The sequence below is a fragment of the Apteryx rowi genome, unplaced genomic scaffold (assembly GCF_003343035.1).
Source record: "Apteryx rowi isolate R43461 unplaced genomic scaffold, aptRow1 scaffold_91, whole genome shotgun sequence".
NCBI classification, from domain to species: domain Eukaryota; kingdom Metazoa; phylum Chordata; class Aves; order Apterygiformes; family Apterygidae; genus Apteryx; species Apteryx rowi.
In genome coordinates, this window is record NW_020451216.1 from 1,607,136 (window position 1) to 1,627,833 (window position 20,698).

The 20,698-nt window shown below is 43.4% G+C and overlaps 1 protein-coding gene across 1 annotated transcript in view; it reads right to left on the reverse strand.

Annotated features, from left to right (window-relative positions):
* Positions 1-20,314, reverse strand: part of WDR86 (WD repeat domain 86) — a 26,329-nt gene extending 6,015 nt beyond the window's left edge. The window contains exons 1-5 of the mRNA XM_026091574.1: positions 20,152-20,314; positions 17,027-17,168; positions 15,168-15,600; positions 5,518-5,653; positions 661-764 (exon numbers count right to left, since the gene is read on the reverse strand). Of these exons, the coding sequence (XP_025947359.1) occupies positions 661-764; positions 5,518-5,653; positions 15,168-15,600; positions 17,027-17,168; positions 20,152-20,314 (978 nt within the window). The remainder of the gene's footprint in view (positions 1-660; positions 765-5,517; positions 5,654-15,167; positions 15,601-17,026; positions 17,169-20,151) is intronic.
* Between the last annotated feature and the right edge of the window lie 384 nt (positions 20,315-20,698).

The following is a 20,698-nucleotide window of genomic DNA, read 5'->3' on the forward strand; positions in this document are numbered from 1 at the left end:
TGAGCTTAGGCAGGCAGAGACATCTCTTACCTAGACAATACACAAGCAACTTGTTGGCCGCATGCTGATGGCCATATTTTATATAAATATTTATATATGGGGTAACACATGGAAATCACCACTAGCTCTTGACTAAGACCAGATGGGATGGTCACCAGTTGCTAGACTGTTGAGGGATGCCATGCCCAGGGGAGCTAGGGGGATAATGCTATATATTTTATTGCTTGAATAGGAAAGAAACTTCTATGCAGCACAGAGCATTGCAAGTACTTTTCATCACATGGTCTCATGTGACAGAAGGGGTTTCATGAGGTCAGAGTCCATTCCCTGCCCCTACACAGGATCAGTTATATCATCTGTCTCATCCCTTATGGATGCTTGCCTAACTGACCTGAAAAAACTCCAATCAATCAATCAGAGGCATCCGACTGTCTCTGGAGACCCATTTTGTGGTTTCACTTACCCTTACTAGCAAGAAGGGTTTGTAAAATTACAGAAAGGAAGATTCAAGTCCATAACATTTTGCCTTATCCTAGAAAAATGCCTGATCTGAGGAATGCGGAGAACAGCTGGCCATATCAGTTCCCACAAAACAAATGAGGCAGCAATCAGAAGTGAAAAAGCCCAACATCTGGCTCAGCAAAGAACCGCCTTCCTTACCTGGATGCAGTTGATGATGAACTTGTGTCCTCGGAAGATCTTCTGCAGGACACCGCTCTTGGAATTGAAAGCTCTCGCGCATGCATCACCACTTCCTGTGAACACTGCAAGGCAACCGCACAACACAGCGTGTAGCCAGATGTCAGCAGCCGCATAAGGCCAGTTCACACGAGTTCAAAAACATACCAAAAACCCATTCACTAAGGAGCATGACATATCATTTCTAGACTTGTTTCTCTTCTCAATTACACCAAGATTAGATCACTTTAATTTCACTGACCCCAGCAGGCTTGTTTTTTCGTTCACATTTTTCAAAGCACTGAACTTCCTTAAGTCTGAAGTTCCTACCTACATCAGCATTTCACTCCACACACACTTCAAATATCTATTTACGCTCTTTTCTTCCATATGTATTGCTCTGTCTAATATGCTTCAGTAATTCTAGCTTAAGGAGGCAATTGAATATCGAGTCAGGTGTCAAGGATTTCTATCAAGCTTCCCATTAGTTCCACCATAGTTATTTCCAGGTTCCCACTCATTATGACAGTATCTTCATCACTTCTGCTGCTGCATCAAGCAGCAGAAGTTAAGTACTCGAGCATCTGTACCGGGAAGCTTCAAACCACAGTAACAGACTGCTACCCTCTCTTATATTAATAACATGACATTTGGCCTTTCCATTATTAAAACGTACCATATTTTTCACCCATTTTCAACCAAAAGCTTACTATCAATAAGCAGGACCATCTATGCTGAAATACCACAGTTAAATCTTCTGCCCTCAAAGGTGAGTAGCATGCTTAGGCAGCTAGCCAGGCTTCATAAATATTTTTAGAAGAGTAGACTTCTTCAGCTAAATCCTGTAGCTTAGGATCGTTATAAGCAGCAGAGCCCTTAAGGGATTCAATGTCCAAGCTATAATCTCCATTTTGGAATAGCACAGGTGTTCACAGAACTACTTGAGGGTTTGGGCCATAACTCTTGTATTCTATGTACTATAAAGAACATGTGCTATAGGAGTTTGTGTGGGGGGAAGAGGGTTTGGGGTTTTTTTTAATTTTGACTGTTCATCAGGTTTCCTTGGAGTATCTTACTAGGGCCTGAGAACAATTTCTCAACACCTCAGGGTCTTCAAATTAGGCCCCAGAATTGCTGCATCCAGAAGCTATAAGGTAGTATTGAATATTTAGGTTGTATATTTAGCAACAGACCCCAAAAGAAGCACATTGGCCTGCTTTAAGGGTTACAAACTGTCTTCGTAACACCACTTTTTCCTCACTTACCCTAAACTCCTGAACTTTACATAAAGATAAAAACTTCAGAATTGCAAAAAAGCAATATATTCGCTATCCCTGCATTTCATGCCTTCACAAAAGCCACTAGCATGGAAAAATTTGCAAAACTGAAGTGCCTGAATTACACAGATGATAGATACCTTATCTTTTGGGAGAGATCAAGGAACCGGTTTCCTAAGGAGAGGTGATGAAATGAGCACTGTAGTAAATTCAGGGCTCTTAACATGAGATCAGCCAACAGGCTACCTACTGCCATCAACCTTCCAGCTTCAACTTAAACAGCAGCAGGCCGGGTACTTCCTGGCTACACCCAAAGGGTATCTTCAAGAAACATCTAGATGAGGAAAATCAACCTCATTTTATAGGGACCAGTATAAGGACCGGTATAAGCGCAATTGCCAACACAATCCTGAAAAAGCCCCGCGTCCCGTTCTGCAAATCAGTAACAACAATGCACAGCACAGAACAAGATACTGATTTTTTTTTCCCCAGTGAATGGAAATCACTTAATACCTAGTGTACACACACACACACACACACACACACACACACACAGAGTAGGAACCAGTTAAGAGCTGTTTTCACTTTACAGCTGTCAGTTTATTTTTGTTACCACTATCAGGACTTTGCTTTTGACAGCTATCTTTCATGTCTTTTGAACTGTCACTCTAGATTTAGGAAGTCTCTTTGCACCTCTAAGTTTCAAAGGAAAGTTGTTGATCTAACCTGGATTTAGCATTTAAATATATGCTTATATATATATACACACCTGCAAAACAAACAAACAAACAAAAATCAACACTTCATTTTTATTTTTTACTTGAATTTCAGAGTCTTGGGAGGGAGGGTTTGAAGTGTTCCCTTGGAGTTTTTGCAACATGAAAAATCATAAATTGAATTAAACTTTAACTGACGAAGCACGTATTGTAGGAGACAAATAACGAACATAACTTCATTAAGTAAATTAGATTGAGAACCAGCTTGAATACTCCCCATGCTATTAATTACACAGGCAGACTGAGGAAAGCCACTAAAAAACATTCTGATGGTTTAGTTCTCAAATCTGTCGGGACTCCCTGTACTATACAGAGACATTTAGGAAACACACATACGTATTTTTCCTCTCATTCTTAGATTATATACTTTTATTTAGACTGTAAACTCTTTGGGGCAACTAGTCTTTGGTATTGATCAGATAGCAAAGCTAAGATCTTCTAACACAAAGTTACTGCTTTTCAGCAAGGGTTCTCTCCATGTTCCAGGGCTGATGCAAATGTGACGAATTAACAAAGCTGATTTGCGCTGAAGTATCTTCTTCACTTTTTCAAAAGATAGAGAATATACACACAGTGCTGATCTGTCCCAGGTGAGCAGCAGGTACTTTTTAAGCTACGCTAATGCCAGCATTTTTGAAGAARTGAAAACACCTCTGATCGCATATTTATACAGCACCTAATAATCTTGTTTCAATTAGAATCTCAAGGTATAACGCAACCAATCAGAGTATGCAAATCCATTTCTAAGGGGAAATTTCCTCTTTCAAAAATTAAAATGCCTCTAAACTGTATTCAGACAGGTCCCTAACATTTTTCCATGACATTTATTCTACTTTTCAAGTGGACCAATTCAGTTCTCCCTGTTTGACACTTCACTATTTTTGCATTTGATTTAAATAACATTGCAAACACTTCTATCGCACTATCAAATGTTCTTCACAGGTCTGACTAAATGCAGCAGTATTGCCTGCGTTGTACAAAAGAGAGTGATATGGAGAAATAACGCAAGTGTTTGGCAGGGTGGGGGGAGGGAGACAGAGAAAGCCACAGAGCTGATGGGGGTGGCATCTTGGAATGAAACTTTTCTTTGAGTCTAAGTTTTCTGTATGATGGTTTCTGACGGCCTGGTCAAGTATATACCGGTTGGATGAAGAGCAGGATCAGCACTGAAACTTGCAGCTCTGGAGGCCTCACTAATAAAGGAAACAGTCTCTCCATCTCCCAACCGGACATAAAGATTCGTTACTGGATCAGGCCAACATCAGCTTAGCACAGTTATCTTGCCTTTGGGTAGGCTTGATGGATTCAGTGTTTGTCTTTTAATTCAAAAAAGGAAAAAAAAATCAACATTTTGTTTGCTAGTGTTCATCCTGGGTTAAAATTTCTGGTTCTTTTTCCCTGCCCCTACCTGTCTGCATCTCTGAGCAATGACGACTTTGGGGTGCARCCTCGGCTCAGCCCCTCTCCCCTTTCCACTTCAGCCTTTAAGCAAACTGCAAAGGCTGAAATCAGCAGAAACTATAACCTGCGGGTAGGGGAGAGAGGGGCTGTTCTGCAGTGGACGTGAGGAGAGCCAAAATTAACTATAAATTATGACTATTTCAAGGGAGAAAAGCAGTGTGGTGGGTTGAAGGTTGCAAGGAAGGCCAAAAAAAGGCTTACTGATTAAAATCAAAAACTACCTATGGGCTTGGTTACATTTTAAGTTTTCAAACATAATTAAGAAATTGATTCAGATACTGGATGATAAGTGTGGTCAGTCAGCCATGTCAAGCATGATGCTGGACAGCCGTCATCAAACTGTAATCTGCATGTGCAGATACCACCTTCTTCCAGTGCATATCATCTTGCATTTGTCAGTCGTTTATCGGCATCATACTGATTATCTGCCGAAAGAGACAWCCAGCCCCACATGGAAACTATTCGTTTGGTGTTACATGGGGATTTCATAGCCGAAGTACAAAAATTAAATCAGAAAAGCACTGTAACTTTCTAGACTAGTTCAGGAAAGGCATTACAACCCCTGTAACCCATATGCGGTAAAGGAGAGAGAGTTGTTTGGGAAGCAAACGAAGGCACATCAGGTCTAACGTCAGCGGCAGCATAAGACAAGGCTGATGCGTAGAGAGAGGTTCAGGTTGATAAAAACAGCCACAGCCTTGCAAGCCAAACCCAGAAGTGCATGGATGACACGCTGAAGGAAAGCCAGGCAAGAGAGGGATTTAATGAGGGAAGCTGCATGGTCAGATATATCAACAACAGGCATTTGCATAGAGATATCGTTATTACTAGGGGTACTGAAAGCAACGAAGCTGAGTCCCAAGCACTAGTAAGAAGGCAAGCAATACCTGGCTACACCGGAAAGGTGGCTTGGGGAACAAGGACAGGAAAGAGGGCAGGTAAAAGGAGAAGAATTTGCAGAAATGAGTCTAGGAAAGGAGCAGAGTTTGAACAGGAATCCTAACTGCTAGAAAAAAGCAGTGGGCATTTGAGGTGCGATCCTGGTTTAGGACAATACATAACCCGGGACCTACCACGCAGCAGAGGCAGGCACAGGGTCGCACATTCAGCAGCAGCACTTGCTGTCCCCGCAGCAGAAGCAGATTGACGGACACCAGACTAGTGAGGCTAAATCCTGGCTACGCCAACACCCCACAGTCAGTTCAGGATTTAAACCCAATTTCCCAAGCCTTCAAAATTACAGTATTCTCTATTAACAGTCTTTGAGCAAAGGCAAACATCCAAAATGAGACAGGGGATTGCTGAACATAGGAGAGGCAACTTACAGATCCCAGCGTGGTATTTCAAAGTGCTAACGCTGTGTTTGTGAGCCTTGTACGTTTGGATTCGCTCCCCAGTGTCTACTAACCAGCACTTCACTGTCCTGTCCGCGCTTCCTGAATACAAGTGCCGATTCACTAGCTGAAGGGAAGAGAAAAAAAAACACATCAGCAATAGTCTCTGAGGCACGTTCGTGAGAGAACTGCACTGAAGTGACTCATCCGAAGTCATGGTTTCTGACTGAAAAGCCAATTATACAGAGCAAGAATTACACCTCGAAACAGAGGGAGAGTGAGCAAAACCAATCTTGCATTCTTCACGACCACGTCTCCCATTTGAATTTTTGGCCTTAAAAACAGCTTCCACGTTTCAGAAGATGAAAAAATTAGCCCATCTGCTGGTGCGAGCAGGCAGGATTTCACTGAGCTTAACAATGCTTCCCTTATTTCCAGAATTAGTTATATTAATAGAACCTCAAAAATCTAGTGTAGCTTCTGCAAAGCACCGGTGGCAAGAACACTAATAAGATCACAAGTTTCAATTAAAACAAAAATTCTCAAATAATTGAGTGACAAAGAGAGTAAATTAAAAATAAAATCCCACCCGACACAAATCACAGTTTAACAGGATTAGACTGCACAGGGTCAATATTTAGAAACATTTCTTCCTTGAAACTGTTTGGTATCTGTGTTTCCACAAGTCTTTCTACAGTGCTATCTAATGATTAAATAATTACCTATCCGCCCCACAGGATTCTCAGCATCTTCGATCGCGCTACCTTCTGCTGCCTGTCGTAGAGCAACCCTGCCTACAAACCCCAAGGACGAACGGGGTCCCTTTGTGCCAGTCATTCTGCACGTCATGCAAGCGCACAGGGCGGAGGTTGGTTTTTTTCCTTCCGTACAGACAAGGTGGAGGCACAGGGATGGCAGACAGGATGGCACAGGGAAGAATTCCTGCCTGCACCGTGCAGATGGGGAACGGAGACAGGGGGAAAGTGAGGGACCTGTGCAAGATTATCAAGCTAGCCCGTGCACAGCAACTATACGAGACTTCCTAAATCCAAAGCCCGGCAGCTTAGCAGGGAAACCCTCCACACTGTAAAGGAAAATCTTGCATTCTACGTTCATCTAAGGAAAACAAACTAAAGCTTTTAGCAGCCATCACTGCATACAGCTCTGACTGCATACTCCTCCAAGCCGAAGACTGGCTGGACACTTGCCATTTGAAGGCAGTATAACAAAGTCAACCSGTCAATCACGCGCTCTCCCAGCAAGCCAGGTGTTACAGTTTGAGATAAGTCTCATGGACTTGCGACAATCTCTGCGTCAAAAAGACAGAAAACAGGTGCAGAGACAGGAGGGAGAATCAGAATTTGCATCAGGAGTGACAACATCTTGTTTCCCCTCCAGACACACCGATCAGAAGGCTGAACAGACCAGCAGAGCACTAACCCCCTACGCTCTTCAGATGTCTCCAGGAACCCTGTCAGGCACTGGCTGCCGAACAAGTGACAGATCAGCCTGACATGGGTCTTGCTTGATGTTGCTTCTGTGGGTCCAGCTCTTCCCCTCCACCCAGATTATTATAAACCCTTGGTCCCCACTCTTTGCACGCTCTTTTTCTGTGAGGTGGAAATGATTTTTGTTCTCTCCCCTCCCCACCTCCATTCCCAGAGGGAATCACCCCATTGCCGAAAGGCATCACTAATGAGCTTTGCGCAGAAAACATTCACACAGTGTTGTAAGATCATCAAATAAATTGTATGTAAAGACACAAAGCATTGCTGTGACAGGACTACGCTAAACTGCGTAAGAAAGCAGCCAGGCCAATATGATCTCTAGACCCAGTTCCCACCAGCCCAGTTGGAGCAGTCCATGCATTGCTTCCTACCAGCAGAACTTGGCCCACGGGATAGTTTTCATAGCTAAACATCAGGAGCTTGTAAAACACATACCACTGTTAAAAGCCAGCAGTAGTTCCAAGTGTCACATCCTATTACCTTTGAGCTGTTTTAGCAATGGCAATAATATTACATCTCAACGAGGAAAGAAAAGGAATGACCAGCAGCGCTAACAAAAGTTGAGAGCTACACAATTAGCTCGAGAAAGGTAACCTGACCTTTAATTGCAGGGCTCAACCTGAACAGGCATGAAKAACCTTGTCACAGTGCACCTGCTAAATGCAAGAGGTTGTTTTGAGTTGGGGTCCTGCTGGGTTGTTCTTGGCCAAGTCATTGCATTTCTGTTCCAAACATCATGCCAGCAGCATCAACCCACCCACTGAACAAGGGAAAACACTAAGTTATAACCTCCTGCAGGTAAATGCCACTCTGCGTTAATGGTACATTAGGTTACGCTGCTTAATTTTTACATTCAAGTGGGTGTATAAATGCTGAAGTGAAAGAGAATAGCAGCAGCTTGCCTGGATTTGCTTCTTTGCGAGATATAAAAATGTGTTAAATGATGTGGGCTTACTCAGCTAATTTATGGCACCAGGATCTTAAGAGCCGTAAAAGCCTCCATGGCCCAGCCAGTGACCCGGAGAGACGGACTGCACACCCGCTGCCTTCACTAAATTCAAAGCCTCTGTGCCACCCAGGCTGCCCTGTGGTACACATTTATATACTTTCCTTCCCCCCAAGCAGGTGAGCACAGTAGCAAAGGACGTAGTCACACTATATGTGCAGCCCTGGAAAGCATCTCCCCCCTCAACCATGCTCGGAAACAGGAGTACTAACAGGTTAAACAAGGATGTCACAGACTAAGACTGCAGCAGAGCCAGCAGCAAAACCCAGGACAGGCTCCGACTGTCACACAGCCTCTCATTTCCAAGGTATTTTTAAAACACAGCGCACGAAATAGCTCTTGATGGCTTTCCCCACTAATAGCTATCAGCTCGGGCTGAAGCTGTAAATCAGATCTAACTTTAGTGAGATGATGCAGGCATCATCTCATTTAAATTGATGTAGATGTCTGCAGCTGAGATAGCCCCCTTACAGCCACGTACTCTAGGGCATGATTCATCTCATCCTGAAGGAGATGCCTAAAATAGGCCGACCCTCAAAAAAGGCTATTTTGCCCCACTGACAAGGATAGCCATCTCAGTTGTAGCCGTCTGTATCAGTTTAGGTGAGATAACTTCCACTTCACTTGACTAAAGATAGGTCTAGTTTACAGCTTCACTCTAAGCTACAACACTATACAACAACATCTATATTTAATCAGAGAAATTGCACACAGTGCCCCCAGCCCCAGCACCTTACAAGCAGACCCCACTCTCTGTGTAACCATAAGATAAATTATCTTCCGTACCGTATAGATAGGGGAAGCAAGATACAAGGCAACTGAAGTCCATATCCAAAAAAGGACTTGAAGCTTATGGCACGCTAACTTTTGACTGCCAGAATCCCAGAGTACAGCCCTGATTTGGGAGGCTGATTCCCCCCCTCCAACGCACAGGAAGCTTTATACGTCTCCAAGCAGTTGTCACAAGCATGGGTGCACAGAGCACAGCATCCCTGAAACTGGTCAAGGGTGACTATGAAAACCAGAAGGGATTCTCTCTGAAAAGAGCAAGACTGAAGCACCAATTCAATCTGATCCACGTCAGAGCAGTATTTTTATTCCAGAGACTTCTCTGGGAGCTTGCATCCAGAAGGCGTGAGCATCTCCCAACGCAGACACAGCAAGGTTAGCTCTGCCTCGCCAAGGCTGGAAACAGCGCAAATACCCTCACGCTGGTTGGGCTCAAGTCACCTTCACTGTGGAAGCAGTGGAGGTCCTAGGACCAGCCAGCAGCGCAGGCCCTTGGCTCCTGTAATTATTTTTTCTTAAGTAATGACTATGTTGAAAACTATCTGACCAGCCCAAGAGAGAGGGACTTTACACAGATCCCCCTGCCCTCTTCCAGACAGGTGTCCAAAGCACTGACTTCCACTCGGGTCACCTTCTGCTTGAGCTCCTTCTAGAACTCTTGCTAGCCTCCTCGGAGGTGGCTTCTCCTGTCCTGCAGTCGTGGCACTCTCCAAATGGACCGAGATCTCCTCAGTCTGAGGAGGCCATTTAACCCTGGTCTGCCAGTTCTGCTAGGCTATTGGACAAACAAGCAATTTCCTTCCTTCTTGTCATGTTTCTGAATGAAAATGTCCACAGTTGCTGTTCCTTGGGCTAAATATCCCTGCTGACATGTGAAGCCCAGATCAGTCCCCTCTTGGGAGCTGGACAAAGCATAATGACTTCTCTACCAAAATGCTGGATCATGCTGCAGCTTAGGTGGGAGCTAAGCTTCCCAGATGCTGAGACTGGCACCCCCCCCCCTTTTTTTTTTTAAACAGGCACCCAGGTGGAGTCATCCCAGCAAATACCTGTGGATTTACAAACCACAGGACCATAACACCTGGGCCTTTTTTTTCCAGCTCAGAGGCTCCAAAACCCATATCCAATTCCCTAGGCCTCAGTCCTATCCTTATTAGGGAATTTAATTTTCATATGATTTAAAAAGAAAGATGTAAAACTTCACTCGATATTTTCCAAGTATACCGAAGTCTGTCAACTCTCGGTTTAAAAATGATCAGTAGATACAATTACATATTCTAATCTGCCAGTGCCTGGAGAAGCAGTGATCCTTTCAGAGCTGTATTTTCCTTGGCTGGCTTCACGGGAGCTTTGTTCACTTTGGCTAACTTCCCTACAAAGCTCCTGACAGGGAAAAACATGGCAAGGCAAGGACACCTGTAGCACAGCAGAGAACACAGAACAAGATCCGCAGCTCAGATCCTAATGAGCTGAGCGGACACTTCAAACCCAAGAAGCTTCAAAAGAATAAAAAAGCTGATGGCAATCAGATGCCCAGTTTTAAAGCCTCAGCCAGACAACCACTKCATCAATATCTGTAACTCCGGCCTGTTCATTTTTCTCATTACTCTGAGGGACTTTGCTTTGAACCAGACAAAACCCTGAGACACATGAATAGAACAAATCTGTCTTACTCCCCAGGCCAAAGCACTGGAGATGTACTGTTCCATGAGAAAGTTCAGACTGGCTTAAAACTAGCAAAGTTACAGCAGTGGCAACATACAGATCGTAAATGTTGAAATAGTTACACATTTAAACATAAAATCTCCTATTTTATGCAACTCTGACCTTGGTTGTAGCCCCTGGACACCACTGCTCAAATAAATGAACAGAAATAATCTCATCTAAGGTTGCTCTCTCAAGACGGAAACGTCCCTATTGCTCCACAAACTTGGTTGAACTGAATACATGCAGCAGCTTAGGACAACTTTTGCCTGTATGAATGCCAGAAAAATTTTGAAATAGAGCTGTTTAGCAGGCATTTCAACCTACAGTTTATAGGAACGGACTTTGTTCTTCAAATTAACCTTTGCTATAAGACATAATTTACCTCTCATCCAAGGAGAGGCAATCAGCTCTGCAATCAGATTTGGATACATCCGCTTTCTGAAGGTCAGTGCATTCAGGCCGGTTCCCAGGAACTCGAGTTCACATCACCAGCCACATTTCCCACTGCTGGTTTATTCTCCCCATCAGGGTCAGTATTCCCACAATCTGTCTGCTGGGCCTTCAGTTCACAACCACTTCTGAGTTAAAAATCACCAACTGGACCAATCTCAAGTGAGCCTTCAGCTGAGTTAGCCTTTCGGGATCCCGTTCAAACCACATCCATTTTAACGAGCTAAAGAACTCCCTGTGGGCAAGAAAGAGGGTTTTTTTCCCGAGACTCCATCTAGAATGAAGTCTCTGGTCAGATCATTAAAAAACTTTTTTTTCAACTTCTCTGCTGTAGTAATGGGCAAAGTAATGGTCCTGGAAACATATTTCTTTTCTACAAACAGGTGCTCTACACATTCATATTCCTCTAATTCACGTCTTCAGCCTTGGATGAATTATGCAATAAATACAAGCACAAATACAAAAACTATGTGCACTTCATTTAATTGCTAACTGATGTGACAGGAGAAAACATTATGTCCCTGTGATCATTATAGTTAAGTGCATAAACAGAGTTCAGGCAATGGCTTTGTTCAAAGCATTCTTTTCTTCTAGTCAGCTTTAAAAGGCAACTAAAGGGAATGGTCCCAACAAAGGATCTTTTGCAGGAGAACTAAAGCAAGTCCTTGCCCACTCACGTCCATTTACAACTCCTGTTGCAATTTTCATCCTAGTAAGAATGCTTGCTGTGGTATCCAAGCTAAATTCCAAGCGGGATCATTTCTTTCTGCCAACTTTTGGCAGTGCAATTTTGATAAGTACTCACAGAGGCTGAACAACCAGCAAAGGACAAAGCAATCCTTGTGAATAGTTTGCAAAACCACTTTGGAGACATTTATAATAACATATACCAGTAAATATTTAAGTCAGGGTTATTCAGCCTATTGCAGGCAGCTGTGTTAAGGAAAATGCATGTCTGATTATTAATTAAAAATATTGGTCTTTAGCCAGGCCTGAAATTTTTAAGTGGGAGAACTAGAACGAGCTCTGTGATTGCTCTCAGCCCACCCTTGCTTTTTCCCATTGCTTCCTGTAAAATCTCATCATCAGCTCTTATATACAGTGGGAGCAGACAAAACAGCTGCCGTCCCTTGTCTGCTAAGCTACCGTTACCCTGCAGGAGAAATACAGAGCGAACAGTTCTGGCTGCCCCACTGCTTGCTACCTCACCGGACTATGTGAGCAAAGCAGTCAGGCAGCCAAAGCACCTGGTACGCACAAAATTCCTGCTGTGGACACAAAGTCTAGCAGCAAAACTTTTGCCAGTCCTGTTTAGATAGTGAGGAGGAAGGACAGAAGAACGGCTTTAGAATAAGCTGGTATCTGCAGCAAGACTACTTTGACAGCAGACCCCATGCAGCCAGTTCAGCTGGTAGATCACCTCTAACAGGGACCCAAAGGATCTTAGAGCAATTTGGGAGCATTCAAAATCTGCCCACGCCTGTGGCATTACCTCTTTACTTTTTACATGCCAGCAATGCAGGAAGCAAGGTGGAAAACAGGGTGTGCTTTACGGATATTCACCCATGGCGACGCTTCCAGGAAGCCCCGCAAACTTCCATTCACTGCTCCAGGGCCGCTATCGGTATTCACTGGAAAGCAAGGGGAGCTGACTGGAACAGTCCTGACCTAATTTGTAGCAGTTTATAACATCCTGGGGCACTCCTGTTAATAACGGTACATTTTAAAATTAGGGAAAATATGGTCTCAATATCCAAACTCTTCTTGTTCCGTGTCCAGGACAAGAGCTCACACTGTGCATTTCTCAGATTTTTTGAAAGGGCAACCTCCCTTGGGGTCTTTTATTTGCATAAATAAAACAGAAGTAAGTTTTCATAGTCTCTCCACACAAGCTTTGTACCAGCCAGAGAACAGCTAGCTACTTTTAATTGCTGGTACCAGCTCAGCTCCTCCAGGACAAGGGAGTGAAAATCTGGTGTAATTAGTGGCTTACTCCTCTGCCGTGAAGAAACTGAACTATTGCCAACAGTTAAAGCTGTCTGCTGGCTAGTGTGAGCAATTCGCGACTACCTCCAAGTCCTTCCTGACCCCCAGTTTGAAAAATACTATCCTAACTCGCTGCCATAGATTGCGACATTGTCACAAAGCAGCCCCGGGCAAAAAGGGCTCCGAGAGCTTTTCGAGAAGAAAACAAGTAAAAAATTTTAAAAAATAATAAAAAGCACTCTATTYGGGAAGTTTCCATTCTGTTGTAACATCTTTGTATAGATTCTGGTGATTGACCTCTTTCTGAAAGAATCAAAATACCACGTGGGCCGTGCTGAGAGGCAGCCAAGTGGAGCAGAAGGGCTAGTGCTGAACCCTGTAAGGAAGAGCGAGGAGTTAGGAAAGATCGACAGGCTGAAGTTATTCAACGGCAATACACCGACTATTTAAGCTGGGGCAGGTTTTAGAGCCCCACAAACTAAATGCTCTCTTTGGGGGCAGTGTGTACCTCAGCTGGACTCTTCTAGCCTCAGATGTCAACTGGTGATGAGAGAAGCGACYGGCTACCAGTTACTCGCAGCGACAAGAGGAGGATTTGGCCAGGACTGTTGCCAACACAGTCTTGGCAGCAGGAGTCTTGTGTAGTTTGAATTGTTCAGGTTTTCCAAAAAGATATGTTGGTTTCGCTTCTCTTCTCCCCTACAAAACGTTCTGTTTGTTTAAAACCATTGTTTAACTCTCTGCTCACAAGCGGAGGGGCATCGCTCATTCTTGAGCGTTCAAAGAGCGTAACTGAATTTCCCAGGCTTCTGGGAGAGCATCAAGCCAGTTTTGTGTAACAATTTTAGTAAGAACCCAATTAAATTAAAGCCAGCTCTGCTGCTGCCAATTTGCGCCTTGGAGAAGGGTTACAATTAAGCAGCAAAACATAGCGTGACACTAAGAACAGCAACAGATTTACTCGAGCATCCTCAAAATATATTACCACAATATCATAAAAACAAGCTTTAACACTGAGAATTTACCCAGGCAAGACAAACATTACTCCAGGGCAACATGATTTAGTTTTTTCCCTCCTCTCTAAAACTGAAGGAAAATAAACTTCCTTCAGTGTTATTGGGCTTTTAGTCTGCTAATATCGGCTGCGACTATTTTCTTTAGAACCAGAGACAACATTTATTAAACAGCTGTTAAAAATACATACCCTATCCTCTGTAAAGGAGAAGTAATTATGTTCCACAAAAACAAAAACAAGGAGAGTAGCAACAAAACTATTGTCTGATGGAAGTCAATATGGCACAAGTACTTAAAAACATTTAGGTTTGCTGACCTGAAACTAAGTTACAGACCATCATATTGCTTTTTTAAATATTCCATTAGCGTTTTCTGGTGTATAATGGAGTTTACAGGACAAGTACTTGTGCCATAGTTCCCCTTTTCCTTCTTCATCTGCCTAACCTCCTTCTCTCTTCTGCAACATAAACAAATCTGGCAATATTCACCAGAAAAAAATGCAAACGGAGAAAAAGAGGATATCGTTCTTCAGGTCACATTGCATTTTTCCCCTCTCCCCCTTACCATTTTCCTGTTTTCTCTCACCTATGCTCTACTTTTCCATTTTCCTTGCCCCTTCTCTTGTCCTGGCCATCCCTTAGTTTCTCTCTTTCTTTTCTCAAACTACGTCTGCGTGTTTTTTAAAAGCAGGATTTCTTTCAGTTTTATGCTTCCCTAATAACTCTCGCCCACAACTTTTCCTTTTTCTGAAGGTATCTGGTTTACTCTGAATTTTCCCCTCCCCTCTTTATCTGATCCAATGTCTGTTTCCTCACATCAACAACAGCTCATGTTATTTTTCTTCAAAGACTGACGATCCTATGTATGCAATCCTGCTCAAGAACAGTGCTCCCAGCCATGGCACATATGAATTTCAAGACCTAGGAGGATTTTACTGAGTTAGAAACTAGACTGGAATGGCCACTAGATGCAGAGAGGATACCAGGAAGCATTTTAGGGAAAGAGGAGCTGTTTCAAGGTTATCGAGTGCTACTGTTTTGTTACTAGATGAATGTTTAAGCTTACCATTTACATGCTGTCTCAGAAGAGTTTCTTCTATGGATGACAAGACAACTGAGGCTCACAGCAGTTAGAATATAGTTACCCCCTCGAATGGCTCTTGAAGAATTCTCCATTCTTACCTCTAGACAAATTACCGATCCTTGATGCTCTTTGAACACTTTCAGCTGCTCACCAGTGACAATATTCCACGTGCGAATGGTGTAATCCGTGCTGCCAGAAAACAGCTCCCTGTTTGGTGCGTCAAGTATAAGGCATAAGACAGCTCCAGTGTGTCCCAGCAGAGTCTGGTAACAGCGCCCACTAGACACCCACCAGACCTTAACAGTGCAGTCCGTGCTACCTGTCACCAGGAGGTCTCTGCTCACTTTCTCCTCCTCTTCCTCCTCCTCCTCCTCCTCTTCAAGAACATCCTTGGAGGAATAGTGAGCTAGAGTCAGGACACAGTTCCGATGGCCCCGGAATTCCTGGATTTGTTTCTCCTTGTCCACACTCCAACAGCGGGCCGTCCTGTCGTAGGAGCCACTAAAGAGATAATCTTTGGCAACTAGGATCCTGTAAAAAACAAAGTTTGCAAGCATTTAGAGTACTGTTCTTTAATAACTATTTTTTGGTCACAATTTCAATGTCAAGAACACTGAAGCAAGAAATGGTAGCATGACCACCACATATATAACCTTGATTCATCTTTCCTGTTTAAAACACCTTATATATGAACACACTATTTCTTACACAAAAGAGTTCCTTATTTCTACTTTTGAAAAATGAGACCCTTATTTAGCTACTCCAGTGTGGACATTGTAGCATTGTAGCTTTGGGCATTCACATTTTTCAAAAATCTTTTCCAGCCTGCACTAATACTTACTTTCCACAGGTTACATAGTGATAATTAATGTTTTTGTAAAAATAGAACTCATTTTTCTAATTTTTTTTAAACAAATAATTATTTATAAACCGACCTATGAAAACAGCTTAGAACTACAAAAAAAGAACCTGAACTGTAACTGATAGTCTACAAAGCTAATCATCACTCCATCATCAAACAGACAGATTGCAGAAACATTAATATAGCTAATGCCACTTAGCCCAGGAGCTCAAAAAAGCAGAGCAAGAGCACCCTACTCACTACATACTTGAAGAGCGAATCAGAGATTACAGCGCAAGAATTCAACTTACTGGGCCTCCACAATAATGAGTTGTAGCTGGACAAACAGATAGCAACGGAACAATCTCTACAGTTCACATTTCCAAACCAGAGATAGGGAACACGATGACCTGTCTTCTTTGTCGACCAAAGGAACCTCTGAAACCTTTCAAACTGGGAACAAAGTCATCCAAATGGGGAACATATTTCCCATTTGCTAATTCAAGCGATTCATCAGGCCAGTGCCAACATACAGACAGAGCCAGCCTTCCTAACTATTTACAGAATCTAGCTACATATCATACGTGTTTTTAGTTTAGTAAGGATGAAAAAAAGGAAAAAAAAAACTTTGACTGCTCTATTTCTGATTAATTAAATCCATTCCAACTATTTAGAGGCACTTTAAACTGACAGGCCCATCAGTCATGCATGATCAGTTTAATATTAAACTCAGTTTGCACAAGCAGGAATAGTATTTCTGCCTTTATCCCTCTTACTGACACAAAGGCTTGACGTGATGTTTTGAAATCTATTTATCAGAATCATCTGTTATCAATTGAATAATTTCTTCTGGAATTCCATTCCTAGCGCTGCATTCAATTCCCCTGCCGTGTGCCTTTCATTTCTCTCCTATCCGCTGTCTATGGATATGTCAGCACTGTTGCTAGGAAAACTAATCATTACAGCACAAAACACGTGTAGCATGCGCTCAATGGTTTACAAAACCCATTTTGTTAGCGTAGTAACGGAGAATTGTGGTAAAATGACGATATGTGCAAAAACAAGTTACAGGAACACAACTGCGTGATCTTAACAGAAGAGCTGCGTGGAACCAACCTGTTAACGATCGACGTGTGCCCTCGGTACACGGCCAGGCACTGGCCTGTCATCACGTCCCACTTCCGAATGGTGTGATCCGCGCTGCACGTGAAGGCGGCCTCGTTTTCTAAGTGGCAAAAGGTGATGTAACTCTCATGCCCTAGAAATAGCACAGGGGGAAAAAGGAAGCTCGACCACAGCGTGTGCAAGCAGAACGGACCAAGCAAAGAAAAATGCAATAAACTGAATTCGTCTTGATCGAAAACCCCAGAGCCACAGAGATTCTGAAGCTCTAGTTTTAAACGTACAACCACGTTCTTCATGTTTAAGGACTTGTAGAAAACCACAACATTTTTAATTAACAGTGGAAAACTCTGCTTCACTGACACAAAGAATAAGTGAAAGAAGGAAACTGTTAAGTTTCAGCAGTCAGGCAACTAAATAGTTTTATAAAAACATACAGAGCTCAAATAGTATTAGTATAATAAAACTCAGATTACTGGAGTTTAAAACCAGTAAAAAAATGGTTTTTTTAAATAAAGAAATGATTTTGCTTCCTTCTTCTGAAGTCAAGAAAAAAAGACTACATTTCAGCCCAACCTTTTGATTGTCAGGACACAAAGAACAGCATGAAACTAAAGCAAGAGACTATGAAAAAAGGTTATGATAAAGAGACATTAGCAAGTTTACCAGCAAGTTTAGTTTTATTGTCCAAGTTGAATGAAACACAAGCAAAAAACATAACTTGTAGAAAGTCTTTATATACGCTCCCCATTATGACTAATAACATGAGAAAAAAATACAATTTTCGATATATCAGTATACCTTTAAGGAAATAACACAGAAAGACAGAATAAGAGCATTATTATATACAGCATATACAGCATCCAGAGTATGTTGGGGCTCTATAGTTACAATAAAAACAGACAGAGGGAGACAGTAGAAAAACAGAACCATGCTGCAAAATAGAGAGATAGTAAAGAACCAAGGTAAAGATCAGGAGGAAAGCAGACTGCTCAGTAAAAGTTAAGTTCACTGACAGCATTAAAAACAGATTTTAATACTACTGCTGCAGTTTGAGTCCTTGGCATGTAAATGACAAAGAATTCTTTATCTACTGAGGGCTGACTGTGACCTCTCCTTTTCTCCTGGTGATGCTCACACCTTCAATCATTTCTGCTCAGTTCAGTCCTGAACCAAAATCCTTTCAGAGTTTTCAAAAATAAAGCAAAGCTGATTTGCATTAATGACCCCTGGAAGTCCTCCTTTCTGAAATCGAATAATATATTCATATGTTGTAGCTGAGAGACAACTAGAACGGAGATCATAAAACAGAAATAATAAAATACACTGTCAGAATAACTGTAAACCACAACTTTGACAAGTACATGCTTATTAGTAGCCTAACAGTAAATTGTACACCTGTTCAGATGGCATGTGGGTTACCTGCAACAAAACAAATACACGACAGGCTCCAGAAAGTAAGACATCTTCCAGATGTCATTATAAGGAAAGTCTCTTTTAAGAAAATAAAAGACAGCTTTAAGAGTTAACAACGAGATATGACACTCTTCCAGCTGCCAGTCCCCTTCCAGAACAGGCTGCTCAAAAAATTGTTACCATCTGAGGGTTCAACAAATTCAAACAAATGAAAAACAAGTCTGAAGGCTTTTAGTGATCAGTGAACTAGAATTCACATTACAAACACACACGCAGTCTTGTTTTCTCTTAAGGAAATTCACCAGATGTCAGAAATTAAACAGATCACCAGGCCTGCAAGAGAGCTACACCCATCCCCACTTTTCGTGAAAATTTTCTACAAAGCAGCTTATATGAGGCAGGTTTCAACCACCAATATTTTTCTCACAGCATCACGTAGCCCTGCTCTGAGACAACATCTTGATCACTTCACTGAAGTCCGTCAGTCAGATTTTGACCATCAATAACACTCGAGGCACACAGAGGACACCCAAACCCCCTGTGGTAGGCAAGGCCCAGCGCCGGTCTCGTCAAAAGCAGCCACCACCGAAGTTTGTTGGTTATGCTCTGGTGGAAGCGCTCTGTGTGTTGTAAGTATAGCTTTGTCTTACTTACAGCTCTTGGAATATTAATTTAGATAAGAATTGTGAGCATGCATAAATATAAAATATATACAATAATCTGATTCAATGGACAGTTCGCAAAGCACCTGACCAACGTGCTTCAAGGTTTACCCCAAACGCTAGCAGTACGTAGGCCAGATTCTGAATACTATCCAATATACTCCTCTTTCTAGTAAAGAGTTAATGGGTAGTTTAAAAGGATTTCTAATCCTAAAGCAAAAGCAGTAAGTTTTCCAGAAGATGTAAGAATGGTAGGATGTGGGGACAAAACAATACTCTATAGTTAAAAACAAACGAACAAAAAAAAAAATCACAACATTTACTTTTGGAAGGAAAAAGGATCAGAAACTTCCAAGAGGGTGGTGGGTTTTTTGCTGCATTAAGAGAAAAAGAACATGAGTGAGGGAGAACACAAGCACGATCTTTGGTCCACATCCTGGCTCCTGCATGTGCTTTCTACAGAGTTCCACTTTTCTTTGTAGTTATTCAGATGTTACTYWMKGRWTWWAAGTTTTGTTAAAAATGCAAAACCRATTTGGAACAAAAGAGCCTARCAAGCTGCATTGGACACATGGAGATATTATGGTCTATGGAAACATAAATCTTATTTARTAAGGTTTGTTTCCAGACTTCTGAGTAAAGAGCTTCTAAATAAAGACCATCTGGAAAATGAGATGATTAAAAGGAYGAAAAAAAAAGAATGAACAAGTCAAGATTTCATGAGGGTGAGAAGCAGAGGGCTTCCGGATAGAGACAGAAGCTCGGCGGTCGCTATGTTCTACACTGTGCGATAAGAGGGCTCGTGTCTTCAGCGGCGCTGCTAACCTTCTGGGGGCGAAACGGCTTCTGCTTAGCATCGTAACCAATCCTCAGCAGAACCGAACCGGAAAAGCCAAGCGTGCTTTGGGCTGCTCAACAGGCTGCGGGCGCCGAAGGAGCCCAGCACGTGCCGTGCAACCTGTACTGCGCTCCGGACTCGAAGGAAAGGTAGGGGAGCAGGAGCAGGAGGAGGAGGAGGAGGAGGAGGAGGAGGACCAGTACCTTGAAGGTGGCCGCGGCACTGGCTGTCGGCGGTGCTCCAGAGGCGCGCGGTGCCGTCCTCGCTGCCCGTGAGCAGCCGCTGCCCGTCCGGGCTCAGGCTCAGCCAGTTGATGCCTCCCTGGTGGTCGGCGCAGACCTTGACGGCCGAGCCGCCGTTGCCCATGGCGCCGGGCCGGCCGAGGCCGCGCCGAGGCTCCGGGGCAGGTCAGAGCTGCGGGCCTCCTCCGAGCGGCTCCCTCGGGGCGGCTGCGGCCATGGCCTCGGGACGCCTGCGGGCACCGAGGGGACGGAGAGGGCCGCTCAGGCAGCGGAGGGGCCGCCCCGCAGCCGCGATGCCCTGGCGCTGCCGGTCGCCTCTTCCCTGCAGGAGGCGAAGCCCCGCGGCCAAGCACGGTCCCGCACCCCGGCTCCCTCGCCCACCTTTGCTGCTCTTTTTTATTATTATTTAAAAAAAAAAAAAGTTCGAGCGTAACCCGGGCAGGCGGAGGGGGCAGCGGGAGGGACGCCCTCCCCCCGGCAGCCCCTCCACGGCGGCCGCGGGCTCCCC